Source organism: Octopus bimaculoides, chromosome 24 (genome assembly GCF_046866305.1).
Source record: "Octopus bimaculoides isolate indiv1 chromosome 24, ASM4686630v1, whole genome shotgun sequence".
Taxonomy (NCBI): Eukaryota; Metazoa; Mollusca; class Cephalopoda; order Octopoda; family Octopodidae; genus Octopus; species Octopus bimaculoides.
The window spans coordinates 28,010,241-28,026,566 of record NC_142951.1 but is presented as its reverse complement, the minus strand read 5'-3'; the positions used below and the strand labels follow the sequence as shown (position 1 = coordinate 28,026,566).

The following is a 16,326-nucleotide window of genomic DNA, read 5'->3' as shown; positions in this document are numbered from 1 at the left end:
TGAAATTAAAACATTAAAGGCTGTAACTAAATATTTCAGTATTTTTAGAGTCACAGAAGTCTAAAACATACACACACACACACACACACACACACAATGCATATAGTTTTCCAGTAGGTTTCTTTTTACTAATGATCACAAAACATGGATCTAGAAACATAGTCCACTTAGTAAAAGTTGTAAACTTGAAACAATTGTAATATCTTGTAATAATTATCTTGTGCATGGGTGTGTATGTGGCCCAGAATTCAAGCTATCATTTAATATGTTTGTATGGAATTGTATTGGGCTACCCTGTCTGTGTGTGTGTGTGTGTATGTGTGTGTAGTCCATGAGAGAGAGAGAGAGAGATACATAGATTCAAACTAATAAAATAACAGCATGAAAGGGAGGAAAATGTAGAAATGAATATATATGTATGTATATATAAATGTATACGCATGTCTCTTCTTTTAATAAACATATACAAACACGATATTGTGAAAATTATTCTAAATAGTTCCACTCAGATTCTCTGAACAAGTAACTCCTAGAATGTGAATGTGTGTGTGTATATACATATATATATCAAATATATACAGTAATCCCCTGACTATCGCAGATATTATGTTCCAAAACTACCCCACAAAGTAGAAACAGTACTGTACTGTATATATTTTTAAATTATTTTTATAATTTGCATATATTTATTTTATTATAAATGCAAAGCAACAGTACGGAGAAATCGATGTTAGCATAAATAATAAACCACAATAGGTGAACCACGACATGGCAAGGAATTACTGTATTACATGTATAACATATTTATAATATATTGCATCATCATCATCATCATCATCGTTTAACGTCCGCTTTCCATGCTAGCATGGGTTGGACGATTTGACTGAGGACTGGTGAAACCGGATGGCAACACCAGGCTCCAGTCTGATTTGGCAGAGTTTCTACAGCTGGATGCCCTTCCTAACGCCAACCACTCAGAGAGTGTAGTGGGTGCTTTTACGTGTCTCCCGCACGAAAACGGCCACGCTCGAAATGGTGTCTTTTATGTGCCACCCGCACAAGCCAGTCCAGGGGCACTGGCAACGATCTCGCTCGAAAATCCTACGGGAGCCAGTCAGGCGGTACTGGCAACGGCCACGCTCAAAATGGTGCATCTCATGTGCCACCCGCACAAGAACCAGTCCAGGGGCACTGGCAACGATCTTACTTGGCTTGCCGGGTCTTCTCACGCACAGCACATTTCCAAAGGTCTCGGTCAGTAGTCATCGCCTCGGTGAGGCCCAATGTACAAAGGTCTTGCCTCACCACCTCAGCCCAGGTCTTCCTGGGCCTACCTCTTCCACGGGTTCCCTCAACTGTTAGGGTGTGGCACTTTTTCACGCAGCTATCCTCATCCATTCTCACCACATGTCCATACCAGCGCAATCGTCTCTCTTGCACGCCACAACTGATGCTTCTAATGTTCAGCTTTTCTCTCAAGATACTTACACTCTGACGGGTATTCACATTACAATATATATATATGCTACCTAAATTCAAGTCATCATTACTCTTACTTCTCTTGCTTCCAATGCATATATATATCACCAGCCATCCCACAAGCTTTGCTTCTCATTCATTATATTTCACCCCTCAGCAATTCCCTAGCTCTAACTACTCTTCACTTCTATCCAGTTACATACCCTGTTCTTCTGGCCCCAGTACCTTGAGGGTCCCCCATTGACTTCCATCAACACTGTTTTTATCTCTTTCCACCTTGACCTCAGTTGCTCCCAACTACTCTTCTATGTGAGCAGCCACGTAGCTCCTCTACAGCAAGAAACCAGTTCTGTTCTGGGCCCCTTCTTTCATACCCGAACTCCTGATATCCTAGCATAAAGCCACATCTCCCTTTCTACCTTCGGCCCACTCAGTCAAAAGGGATCTTAGTCTCACAACCACATGCCAGTGTCATTAATGCTGGTGTCGTGCAATAAAGCACCCAGTAAGTACACTGTACAAGGTGGTGGGCATCAAGAAGGGCATCCAGCTGAAGAAACAACGCCAAAGCAGACATTGAAACATGGTGCAGTCCTCAGAACCATCAGATCCTTTCAATCCATGCAACTTATGCCAGTATGGATGATGGATGTTAAATGATGATATACAGAACTTGTGCCAGGTTCTATGTTTGCTTTAGCATGGTTTCTACAGATGGATGGCCTTCCTAATGCCATCTCCTTCACAGAATGTACTGGGTGATTATGTGGTACCAGTACCATTGAGGTCAGCAAGAACCTGCAAGACAAGACAGCATTTTTTTTCTTATTATGAATATGACTGTTCCAGTTTTATCCTTTTATAAAGATTTTTTTTGTATTTGCCTGTAAATTGCAGTTTGTTCAGAACAATAACTTTCTTATAAACTGATCAAATTTATGTAGGTTTTACCACCTAAACTTTTCAACCATTAGTACCTACTCTACCATTGCAACCCTGATCAATACTATGCCGTCACTACTATAGATCGTGTGTATATCACATGATAGTTGTGTCACTATCAAACAAGTTGTGCCTCTTGTTTCCAATCTTCCATACCATCAAAGTAGTAACAATTGGCTACAAGAAGGGTACTTGGCCGTAGAAAATGTGCCTCAATGAATACTGTCTGATCCATGCAAGCTTGAAAAAGTGGGCACTGTAATGTTGATAAACATATGTTTTGTGTGTGTGTATCTACTGTTATTATTTAAATACATGTTTACTATGGACTATGCACAATGTTGTACAGTGAATTGTCATTAGCTGAAGCATAATTACACTATAAGCCTAGTACTTATCCTATCAATCTCTTTTGCCAAACCACTAAGTTATGAGGACGTACACACACCATCATCGGCTGTCAATCGATGGTGGGGTGACAAACACAGACACACACACATGACGAGCTTCTGTCAGTTTCCATCTACCAAATCCACTCATATGGCTTTGGTCAGCCTGAGGCTATAGTAGAAGACACTTGCCTAAATTGCCATGCAGTGGGACTGAACCCGGAACCATGTGGTTGGTAAGCAAGCTACTTACCACACAGCCACACCTGCACCTACATTATATATATAACATATGATCTTTATATTATATACCTATCTATCTATCTATTATCATCATCATCGTTTAACGTCCGCTTTCCATGCTAGCATGGGTTGGACGATTTGACTGAGGACTGGTGAAACCGGATGGCAACACTAGGCTCCAATCTAATTTGGCAGAGTTTCTACAGCTGGATGCCCTTCCTAACGCCAACCACTCAGAGAGTGTAGTGGGTGCTTTTACGTGTCACCCGCACGAAACGGCCACGCTCGAAATGGTGTCTTTTATGTGCCACCCGCACAAGCCAGTCCAGGGGCACTGGCAACGATCTCACTCGAAAATCCTACGGGAGCCAGTCAGGCGGTACTGGCAACGGCCACGCTCAAAATGGTGCATCTCATGTGCCACCCGCACAAGAGCCAGTCCAGGGGCACTGGCAACGATCTTACTTGGCTTGCCGGGTCTTCTCACGCACAGCACATTTCCAAAGGTCTCGGTCAGTAGTCATCACCTCGGTGAGGCCCAATGTACGAAGGTCTTGCCTCACCACCTCAGCCCAGGTCTTCCTGGGCCTACCTCTTCCATGGGCTCCCTCAACTGTTAGGGTGTAGCACTTTTTCACGCAGCTATCCTCATCCATTCTCACCACATGTCCATACCAGCGCAATCGTCTCTCTTGCACACCACAACTGATGCTTCTAATGTTCAGCTTTTCTCTCAAGATACTTACACTCTGACGGGTATTCACATTGACATTACACATCCAACGGAGCATACTGGCTTCATTCCTTGCGAGCTTACGTATGTCCTCAGCAGTTACAGCCCATGTTTCACTGCCATGTAGCATGGCTGTTCGTACGCATGCGTCATACAGTCTGCCTTTTACTCTGAGTGAGAGTCCCTTTGTCGCCAGCAGGGGTAAGAGCTCTCTAAACTTTGCCCAGGCTATTCTTATTCTAGCAGCTACACTTTCAGCGCACCCACCCCCACTACTAACTTGGTCGCCCAGATAGCGGAAGCTATCGACTACCTCTAGTTTTTCGCCCTGGAATGAGATAGAAGTTGTTTCATATATATATATATATATATATATATATATATATATATATATATATATATATATATATGGTCCAAATGTAGAGAAAACAAAAGACAGGTGAGGGAACAAGCAGGTGTATTAGTTTGATGGTCAGGAAGAATGGAAAAGTCTTTGATATTTCAAGCCTACACTCTTCGACAGAAAGGGATGAAGGGAAAAAATGTGTCAAGATTATATTATATTATTAAGGCACAGTAGTTGTGTGGTAAGAAGCTTGCTTCCCAACCGCACAGTTCCAGGTTCAATCCCACTGCATGGCACCTTGGGCAAATGTCTTCTACTATAGCCTCAGCTGAAGCCTTGCGAGTGGATTTGGTGACCAGAAACTAAAAAAAGCCCATCGTGTATATCTGTGTGTCTGTTCCCCACCACTGCTTGTGAACAGGTGTTGGTGTGTTTATATCCCTGTAACTTAGCAGTTCAGCTAAAGAGATCGATATAGTACCAGGCTTAAAAAAGTAAAAAGTGCTGGGGTTGATTTATTCAACTAAAATTCTTCAAGGTGGTGCCCCAGCATGGCCACAGTCTAATGACAAACAAGTAAAAGAATATAAGGAAATAATATATACAAATGATATATGCATACAAATTATATATATATATATATTATAGTGAAGGTGGATGGCTCAGTGGTTAGAGCATCGAGCTTACAATCGTGAGGTTGTGAGTCTGGTTCATGGAATGGGCTCCGTGCTGTGTTCTTGAGCAAGACGCTTTATTTCACGTTGCTCCAGTTCACTCAGCTGTAGAAATGAGTTGCGACGTCATTGGTGCCAAGTTGTATTGGCCTTTGCCTTTCCCTTGGATAACATCGGTGGCGTGAAGAGGGGAGGGTGGTATGCATGGGCGACTGCTGGTCTTCCATAAACAACCTTGCCCAGACTTGTGCCTCAGAGTAACTTTCTAGGTGCAATCCCATGGTCAGTCATGGCCAAAGGGGGTCACCCACCCTACAGATATATGTAATAGAATTTATATCATCATCATCATCATCATCGTTTAACGTCCGCTTTCCATGCTAGCATGGGTTGGACGATTTGACTGAGGACTGGTGCAACCGGATGGCTACACCAGGCTCCAATCTAATTTGGCAGATTTTCTACAGCTGGATGCCCTTCCTAACGCCAACCACTCCGAGAGTGTAGTGGGTGCTTTTATATATATATATATATATATATATATATATATATATATAAATAAAGATATATATTTGTTCATTTTACATTCGTTTTTCCATGCTTGCATGGACTGGCCAAATGTCATTTGAGGTATTGTTTTATAGGTGGATGACTAACCCCTATCTGTTTTTCAAGAAAGGGATCACATTTCAACAAGGATTCAAAAGCACAATGTGCTCAGATGACGGCAAACACTGCTAAGTGCATGTACACACACACACAAACATACATACAAATATATACAGGTCTTCATCAGGAGTTGAAAAGCTTATTTTCCAACCATGTTTCATGTTCTGTCTCATTGCACAGCACTTTAAGAAACTGTCATCTACTATTATAGTCCCTGGGCCAATCAAAGTCTTGTGGATGGATTTGGTAGCAAGAAAGTGAAAGGAGTTTGTCCATATAAATGTGTGTATGTGTGCTTCCATGTTTTTACATCGTGCAATAGTTGTAAACGAGTGTCACCATCATACTAGTGGTGTTGTTTGTTGGCAATATTCTGTGAAAACCTGTTCAGCCATGGAGAAATATTACCTTGCTTGGAAACCGCGAGGCTTGACAAGAGAGAGAGAGAGCATCTGACAGCAGAATATCTGCCTCAACAAATTCCATTTGACCCAATGATGCTGTATTGGTGGGGGGGGGGGGCTTTAGCTACACATATATTGTAGATTTGACAAGAACACTGGGTGAGAGACCCTGTCATATGCATACTCTCACTTCCATTACCTCAGTTGTGTGCATTTTTCTTCTCCCTCCACCCAGGTAAATGAGTTCCCTCTCCTAAATCCATTGTCACCCCTATCTATTACCAAATTCCCTCCTCCCACTGTTCACCCCTGCCCTTGTTTTAGCCATCTCTCACTCTCCCCCACCACCACTCTTCCAAGCTTCAACCCTACCCCTCATCTCTCGATATCACTCTTCTATCTACTCTAGAATTCTGTTGCTGTACGTCATAAAATTAGCACCTGTTACTACGGGAATCATTTCATGATACCATTTCTGTATTGCCAGTCACCACTCCCTCCTCTCTGATCTACACCCAATAGACATCTACTCATCCTCCCACTCATAATCCCCATCGATCACCACCTCCACTATCATTCACTTCGTCTATAGATCTGACCATCTTCACATCACCCTCCCCTCGTTCTTCCAACCCTTGCAGAGTACCCTGTCTCCATGCACTCTTCTATTCACCTTCTAGGCCATGTTGCCTCGAATGTACGTTCTGATACATACTGCCACCTCATTAATCTCTCTGCAGCACCACACCAATCATCTTCACCCACCCAAATAAAATGCAAAGTAGCCAGGAATCTCCTCGACAAACCTGTCTCTGCTCCTCACATCATATATTAACCTCTCTACTTCTCGCATAAAACGATCGCTATTCCCCCTTTTCAAGGAGGCTTTTTACCTCTTGCAACTTACAAAGTAACCTCACTGGTGCTGATGCCACGGGGGGTAAAAAAGCCATCGGTACACATTGTAAAATGATTGGCGTTAGGAAGGGCATCCAGCCATAGAAACCATGCAAAAACTGAAACGTTGGAGCTCGACGTGGTCCTGCAATCCACTGGATCCTATCTAACCACCCAACTCGTGCCACAATGGAAAAGAGACACGAAAAAAAACATTATATATGCATATATATACTACGTAGATGCTTTATGTAGGTTCGCTTTGCAACCTGAAGGTCCATTGCGAAGCAACTTGGGTAAATGATATCTGAGATAACTTTGGGGCAACGTATACCTTGTGTACATGTTATTCATCTTGGTTAATGTTAAGGGTACACGTGTCTGCAGAATGCTCAGCCGCTTCGATATTAACTCCGGAGCAGGTAATCAAATTCATCAAACTAAATCGAACGACGAAGATTCTATCTATCTACCTACGGTATACATACGTACATAAATAAATATACATTATACATATATTATGCATATGTATGATACATATATATTAGACACACGTTTTATATAGATACTACATATATATATATATATATATATATAAACACACACACCAATTATATAACAGAAAATAACTTCTATAGCCTATATATTCCATAACCGCATTGTTTATGTATACATGCATGTGTGCGCGCGTGTTGCAATTATCGAAGTTTTAAATTGGAAAAATAAAATTAAACTCTGCATATTTTTATCGTGTGTTGAAATCTGAAACAAGTCGATTTAGACTGAGACAAATTCAAAGATGAAATATACATACAGACAGACATAGACACAAACATGCATGTGTGTACTGGAAGACAACAGGGCATGTATACGTGTGTATTTAACTGAGTATACAAAGTTTTTTGGGTTTTTTTTATTTAAAACAATAGTAGTGGGAAGAGAAAACACTTACCAAATTCCATGTGTCGCTTGGTTCCAGTAGCTGAAAGCATTTTGAGCTTCTTAAGTGTTGTATAAAGATAGAATGTCTTTTAAGAGATTGTGCTACAATCGGTAGAAAAAAAATTGTAGTAAATAGGAAAGGTATTCTCCGTTTAAAAAACAATGTACTGTCAGATTAATTACGAAGCAAAATAATAAAGCCACCGGCTTATTGCAAGTATGAAATAGGAAGCTCACTGCCAACGGATCTTCATCACGAATTTAATATCAAATGAAACAAAAACAAGTTGGTTGAATGGTGAAAGAAACAACTATGAAAATGGCGTTTGCAAGAGCGCGACCTCGTTTTCATACACCTCACTCTCTTTCTCTCTCGCCGAATCTCACTTCCTCTTTTTATTTTGCTGTTCCTCCCCTTTCTCTATTTTTTCTGTCTGTCTGTCTCTCTCTCTCTCTCTCTCTGAATCTTGCCTCCTTATTTTCAGTGTTCCTCCCCTTTCTCTCACTCTCTCTCTCTTTGAATCATGCCTTCTCTTTTTCTCTATTCCTCCCCCTTCTCCTTGTCTGTCTATCTTACCTCTACTTTTCTCTCTCCCTCTCGTTTCACTCTTCCTTATTTGTCTTCCTCTTTTTTTTTTTGCTGTTCTCTCTTTTTTCTGTCTGTCTCTCTATCTCTGTATCTTGCCTCCTTATTTTCTGTCTTCCTCCCCTTTCTCTCTCTTTGAATCATGCCTTCTCTTTTTTCTCTATTCCCCCCCTTCTCCCTATCTATCTATCTATCTATCTTACCTCTACTTTTCTCTCTCCCTCTCGTTTCACTCTTACTTATTTCTCTTCCCCTTTCTCTCTGCTTAGTTCTTTTCTACTCTTTCTCCTCTTTATTTCGTTTCTACTCTGTTCTTCCCCTCTTTTTTCTTTGTATCATTTTCTTATTCTCTCCCCCTCCTCCCTCCCTTTCTCTCTTGAACTCCTTCAAATTAGGTGCGTACCGGTGCAATGTAGACCGTTTCCTTTCATAGCGTTCCAGATCCTATTTTTCTAATAGGTAATATTTGCAATGAGTGATCAGTTGCAGTGAGGTCAAATAATGGCAACACAAGAAAACAAAACTGGCGTGTAAACAGTATAATAAGCGCTTTACAATATAATGCGACCTCGATTTGGCAACTCAGTCAAGCTGTGATTGTTTTCTCCTAAAATTAGGTGGATACCGGTGCTACCGAAGACATGTTCCTTGGTATAGCTACAACCTAAAAACCGACTAACTTCATTTTATTTTTTTTCCTTTTTGCAAAAAAAGGCGAAAAGTGATAAGCAATTATCATTTTAAAATACAACTTTTACTGCATGATGGTTGTTTCTATGGCGAAAATAATGATTACTTTTTTTTATCGATTTATTTTATTTCGATGCACCACTTTAACATTCAGAAAAATGATTTTTTTTAGGCTATCAAGTGAGGTTATCTGTTACCAAGAATTTTTGAAGTGTCTCCATAGAAATCTACTCTCTTTCTCTCCTACATTCTTTTGCTTTCCAATATTTCCCACTTTTTACATACTTACATGGATGTTTACTTATTTTGTTTGGTATGGTGGGAGGGTCTATGCCTATGGCCATCATAAACTTTCTGAGACAAATGAGATTGATGCCATGCAGGTCGACGACTGCAGGCGGGTAAATCCAAGAGAACCGGCGTTCTGAGAAGGAATAACTAAATGAGGTGGATAGGGCAGACCGTGGGACGGGGACTTAGTATAAGAGACAAGCGCACAAGAACCCTGGGTAGTAAGAAACTAGCTAACTCAGAGGCCACTGTAGTATAAAAGACAGAATGTCTGCAAGCCAGATGCCGGAGTGTGTTTCTCTGCGACTTAACACCAATTAGTTAAATGGCCTTTCTCTAGATGTCTAGTCTGTCTGTGTGTAGCAGCAGCACTGTCTCAGATGTGGGAGAAAAACTCTGTTGTTGGTTTCACATGGGCTTTCTAAATAGTTAATAGTGTTGAGGGCTAAGTATTTGAAGGGGAAAAAAGGCTAGTATTGGCGGGGCTGCTTTTGCTATGATGAGGATGTGCGTTCGCTAGGAGACGTGCTCTGCGATGTTTTCTTGATATATGCGGTTATTGTGTCTGCTATTGAAGGAGACATGATTAGCGTGACCTGCAACCCCCAGCCTATGGAAGGTTGTTTTCAAGGCCTGTTCAGGGAATCAATGTTGACGTAGTGTGAAGTATCTAGGTTGCTTGGGTATGGAAGGTGAAGAAGGAATAAATGGTGGTATGATCTACATATGAGAGGGCGTTATTACAGAAAGCGGCAAGTGGGTCGTTGATGTATATAAGGTGGAAGAATGTGGAGGACAAAAGCAAACCGGGGTTCGTAGAGCGAGAGTCAGACAGGGCTATCAGCACACGCCGCTATCTGACACGGAGCTTTCAGTCCAAGAAACGAGATACAGATAAAATCCATAAGCGGGCACTTTTCAAAGATTTTGACACACATTTTTTATCACTCTCTCTCTGTTTCTCCCTCTCTCTCTCTCTCTCTCTCTGTCTCATCTATGCCTCATCTTTTGTATAACGGTCCCCTATTGTAATGTGAATGTTCTCACCTCATCTCTTTTTCATCTCAGACGGGCTGTTCTTCTCTCTAACTTTTATCTTTCTCTCCTTCGATCTCTTGCTCAAAATTTTCTCGTTATTTCCTATCTCTCTATTTTTTCTCTGTCACTTTGTTTCCCCTCTCTCTCTCTCAATTCTATTTCTTTTTACCTATGTTTATCTCTTTCTTGACACCGTCATTTCATAACGTCTCTCTTTCTCCATACCTGACACTGTACTTTCTCTCTCTCTCTATCTATCTAATCGAACATCAACCATTCGATTGAATTTGACCTTATCTAACAACTGTTGTTAACAAATGAACTGAAACCGACTGAAAATTTGATTATGACAAGATTTGGCTGAGGAGTAAGGGAGAGGGAGAAGAAACGATTTTGGACATTAATTATTGGCATATGCGGGTTACAGGGTACGTAACATAAGTGAACAATTATTTTGGTTTCTGCGTCGGCTTAGCTTCTGACAGAGCATGGCCAACATATTTATTACAAGTAGACTCCCATCCAGCCTCATCTCTTTTTCTCTCTCATTCGCTCTCTCTCCGTCTTGTCTCTGTGTGTGTGTGTGTGTGTCTCTCTCTCTCTCTGTACCTGCCTATTTATCTATCTATGTATAATTGTTATATTATGTACATTATAATGTATATTATATAATATATATATATATATACTCTCTCTCTCTCTCTCTCTCTAGATATATATATATATATATATATATATATATATATATATATATATATATATATATATATATATATATATATATATATATATATATATTGTAGGTTTGGTGATGCAAAATGCAAACAGGAAAAAAAAAGAACTCAAAATATGAGTTTATATATATTTTTAATTAATAAGCAGCAGAAGTTAAGCACACACATGTACATATATATACACACACAAATGTGTGCGTGTGCATTTATCTCTTTCTTTCTTTCTCTCTCTCTCTCTCTCTCTCTCTCTCTCTCTTTCTCCTTTTTTCTCTTCGTTACCACTCTCTCTCTTAAGGTGCGATTATTACTATAAGGGTGACCGATATAGATTTTGATTACAAGTGGATGCTTTCTTTATTTGTCTGAACACGCATCATTCACGCATGTAGACCCACTCAAAACATGTTGATAAATCTATTTATTTAACTACTATTGTTGTTCTGAACATGAACAAATAAACATCCCCACACGCAATTTCATGTCTTTTTTTACAGACAGACAGACATAGATAGATAGATAGATTTTTTTGTTTCGTTTAGCTCCAGGTCCACCCTGATTGAAAAACCAACAATAGGTGTTCTTACTGAGGCCATGTCGCCTTTTTGTTGACGGGGATGTATCTAAGACTACATTATCTAATTTGTGCCCCCTTTTTTTTTTAATGAATGCGTATAATTTGACGAGGATTTAGCTGCTATTTCCAGCAAGTCGAACACGTAGAGGCTCCTTTGTTGGTTTGTCAATGCCCATTTTTATTTAGCTTCTGAGTGAATAAACCTCCAAACAAAAAGCGTTCCAACCGTATCTATAACTACTACACTTCATTACCGAATATAAACATACCTATCTCCTTTATCAATGAGAACAGCCCTGATCGGGCAGATCTATGACCAAAAGCATTCCAGTCGTAATTCTTCTCCCCTTTTCCAACGTACAGAGACGGAACCCAAAAGTACATTTTACATGTCCTTTCTTTTAAAACAGTAAGATGCAATTTAAGAGAGATTTGGCTGCTATTTTTAGCAGATTGAGCGACCACATAAAGACCTCCTTGACTCGGGATTTTTTTTTTTTTCTTTTTTTAAGACAGTCGGCTGTATTTTAAAGGTGATTTGGCTGCTGTGTTTATGGAGGAAGGGAGAGAGGGGGCTTTATGTTGCTCGGTAGACAACATAAAACCTCTCTCCCTCCCTCCCTCTCTCGACGTCCCGCTTACATATATGTTAATTAGCAAAGGTGCTGTGTCGACTTGTATCTGAGGTAAGAATGGCAAGTGTGCATTCACAAACAACGCATTGTCTAAGGAATATTGATTTCTATTTCCCAGACACAAGTACAAACTGCTGGACGGGAGAAAGGAGGATCGTTATCGATTAATTTATCGAACTCAGCTTATAACTGGTATTTACGACAAGTTGCTCGAAATAACAGCCAAATCTGCCTCAAATTGCACCATACCGTTTTAGCAAAAAAAAAAAGACACTGCGTAATGTGATCATTTCTTAGTCAGAGTGGGAAGGATGGCGCCCGTTAACACACCGGGCGAAATGCTTAGCGGTATTTCGTCTGCCGTTACGTTCTGAGTTCAAATTCCGCCGAGGTCGACTTTGCCTTTCATCCTTTCGGGGTCGATTAAATAAGTACCAGTTACGCACAGGGGTCGATATATTTCGACTTAATCCGTATGTCTGTCTTTGTTTGTCCCCTCTGTGTATAGCCCCTTGTGGGCAGTAAAGAAATAGGTATTTCGTCTGTCGTTACGTTCTGAGTTCAAGTTCCGCTGATGTCGACTTTGCCTTTTATGTTTTCGGGGTCGATAAATTAAGTGCCAGTGAAACAGTGGGGTCAATATTATCGACTAGTTCCCTCCCACAAAATTTGAGGCCTCGTACCTCCAGTAGAAAGGATTACTATTGTTTTACTTCTCAGAGCGCTCGGTCTTGTTTGCTCTGACTGATTCTGTGAGACAGCAGATGGTCTCACAGGGTCTCTTCTCGCACATTAAAAGCTTTGATAATTGGTTGTTAATTACCATGGAAGACGTTCAGCATGAACATAAAACAGGGAGAATATTAGGACCAAATATGACGAATGTGAATACAAAAGGGTTTTTGACCCTTTTGTTACCGTATTTCTATTTAAAAAACACTACCTTTGTTTCAATTAATTTTGAAAATGATGAAGAATTTAGGGATCTTTTTGGTTTGACGGGCAACACTTGTTTTCTTAACGAAACACTTTCAAACTTGGGATACTGGTAGAATGTGTCATATAAAACATCTTTTTCTCTTAGCCTTCTTAACAAAAATTAGTTCTTAATAAGTTATTTCATGTTAAAGTTGTCGTATAACTGTCATTATTAACTTGGTGTTTGGAACATAAATGAACATGAAATTTCAAAAGGTTTTAATTTAGATCACTTTAAACACGAAGTTTGTATCATAGAAGTAGAGGTGGTCTTGGGTGGGTTGGTGTCACAAAGATTAGATAAAGAAAGACACATTAGACAACGTAGCATTTGATAAAGAAACAGATGGTTTGATCATGCTCGGAAGGATTTTGATCACGGGCCTGCTTGATAAGAGATGACCGGAGGGCAAACAACAACAACAACAACCAGTGATATATATATTTTGTTAGCCTTTTCTTTTCTTTATTGTATGTAAGCCATCAGATGGGCAGCAGCTGAATTCAAGAGTGGAATTGTCACACTTGGTGTCACATTATGACAGCATTTAGGGTATAAGTGTCTGCAGAATACTTAAGCCCTATTTCTGTAATTCAATAAGTAGGCAGTTCCACTTGTCCAGAATATATATATACATACATACATACATACAGTGGGGGTAAATAGATATTCGTACATGTCAAAATTCTTTATTTATTTAATTTTTAATGAACATAAATGGGATATACCAATACTATATTTGCATACACATGCATAAACTAAGAATATGCAAAAGAAACTAATAAATTATAGTAACTAATGAATTCATATGCAATTATAAATATTTAGGGGTGAAAAAAGTATTCGTACAGAACATAAATAACTGATAATTCTGATTTAATACTTCGTAGCATAACCATTATTCAGTTCTCTTCTTGTAGTTCTTAATCAATGACTCACATGTTTCTTTAGGAATTTTTTCCCATTCTTCTTGACAAATATTCTTCAAATCTGGAATGCACGTTGGGGCTCTTGAATGAATTTTAATTTTCACATGGTCCTTATTAATATTCACACTTTCTCTTTTAAAAGAAAGTTGCTGGATATCATGTGCAGTTACCAGTAAATGTCCATAATATGGTGTAAAGTTGTTAATCAGCAGCAGGGATTCCCAAAGTGTCTTCTGCAAAGCCTCAGGGTTCCCTGAAAGTTATCAGGGGTTCCACATTTTTCAAAATAATGCCAAAGGATTCCACGGCAAAAAAAAGTTTGGGAACCACTGATCTAGTGATTGTTGTTGACACTCCGTCACTTACAACATCGAGGGTTCCAGTTGATCCGATCAACGGAACAGCCTGCTCGTGAAATTAACGTGCAAGTGGCTGAGCACTCCACAGACACGTGTACCCTTAATATAGTTCTCGGGGATATTCAGCGTGACACAGTATGACAAGGCTGACCCTTTGAATTACAGGCACAACAGAAGCAGGAAGTAAGAGTGAGAGAAAGTTGTGGTGAAAGAGTACAGCAGGGTTCACCACCATCCCCTGCTGGAGCCTCGTGGAGCTTTTAGATGTTTTCGCTCAATAAACACTCACAACGCCCAGTCTTGGAATCAAAACCGCAATCCTATGACTGCGAGTCCGCTGCTCTAACCACTGGGCCATTGCGCCTCCACTAATCTAGTGATTAACTAAATGTTTTTAGGCTTACCGAAGTCATGCCTCTGTACGAATTCATACAATGGTGTTTGCTGTTGTTCATCAATAATGCTGTCTGTGAAACGTGTTTCTCACCATGTAAAAAAATGAGCATTTTATGTTTGTGTTTATTGTAATAATGGTGATGTGGCACCCATCAACAAATGTGTAGTGCTCGCTATTAAATGGTCTTTTACTATAAGCACCAAGCAATCCACCTATAGAGCTGACTGCAGTAAGGTAGCCATACAATTTTGTAACAATGTTATTTCTACGTACAGCATAATACAGTACCTTGACCCTTAAATGTTGTCCTGTTGTTCATGAAATACTAGGGTCAACTTTTATACAGAGTCTATGGAAAATTCACAATTTTGGCGCCAAAAATAGGGGTCGACTTTTACATGAGATCAACTATTACTCGAGTGAAAAAATTAAAATTTCACGTATGTTTTATAATTTCATTCAAACTTCTAAAGCTGATTCAATGGTTAAAATATAAACATCAGCCATAGAAATACATAATTAATATATCGTTAATGAATTTAAACATGATGGATAGACCATTTCAGCAGGAAATGTTAGTGGTTCCAATATGACTTGTCTGTGTTTTGACCACTCCTTCTTCTCTATTGAGAGTGGTGAGCACTAGCATAGCTGGAGTACGTGCCGCCTGATGATGACAATGATGATGGTGTGTCTGTGTATGTATGTATACAGTTATATGTATTTGTGTGTGTGTGTGAGTGAGAGAGAGAGAGAGATTGTATTGAAAACCAGTGTTGTTTGTGTTATGTCCCTTCATATCACTTCAAAGCGTAGGGGTTCAACAAATACAGATTCATAAAATATGTACCAGACAAAAACATGTATAATTGACTAAAACTTTCAAAAGGGAAACAATATCCTGTCATGGCCCCCACCACCAACTACAACAACTAAAACCAATAAAACGATAACAAAATTATAGAATAAACAGCATGTTTGTTTGAAATAATATAGCCCATTCCCTGTGAAAAGCAAAAAAAAAAAAAATGGGTTAAATCAATAACAGTTACATTCCAGTAATATGGTAGGTACCAGCTATGAGGGTAGGGGTATCAGAGGAAAATGTCAACCATGTAGAGAGTTGTTAATGTTACAAGAGAGTAGCAATAGTATAGAAAGAGGTTAAGGGTAGTGGTGTAGTGAAGTGGTGAGATGGTTGAAAAACTGATATACTAAAAGGTTAGTAGGACATAGGAATAGATGTAAAGTGCTAACAGAAGTCTGAACCTGTTAAAGAAATGAATGGTTATGAGATTTATCAGTGTAACTGATCTTATCAGAAAAACATAAGATTTGATAAGGTAGTTAAAGAGAAGAAAATGCAAATTAAGGTCAAAGAGAATTAGTTAAGGTT

At 39.6% G+C, this 16,326-nt stretch overlaps 1 protein-coding gene across 6 annotated transcripts in view; it reads right to left on the bottom strand.

The window, feature by feature from the left end:
* Nucleotides 1-10,496, bottom strand: part of LOC106882219 (splicing factor 1) — a 55,980-nt gene extending 45,484 nt beyond the window's left edge. For 2 of the 6 annotated variants that reach the window (XM_089340963.1, XM_089340966.1), the window contains exon 1: nucleotides 7,729-8,072. In XM_089340963.1, the coding sequence (XP_089197089.1) occupies nucleotides 7,729-7,768 (40 nt within the window). In that variant the 5' untranslated portion in view covers nucleotides 7,769-8,072. Of the gene's footprint in view, nucleotides 1-7,728; nucleotides 8,073-8,295; nucleotides 8,447-10,332 lie in introns of those variants that run through there. The other 4 variants (XM_089340964.1, XM_089340967.1, XM_089340968.1 and 1 more) reach the window with 4 other exon arrangements.
* Nucleotides 10,497-16,326: the final 5,830 nt, after the last annotated feature.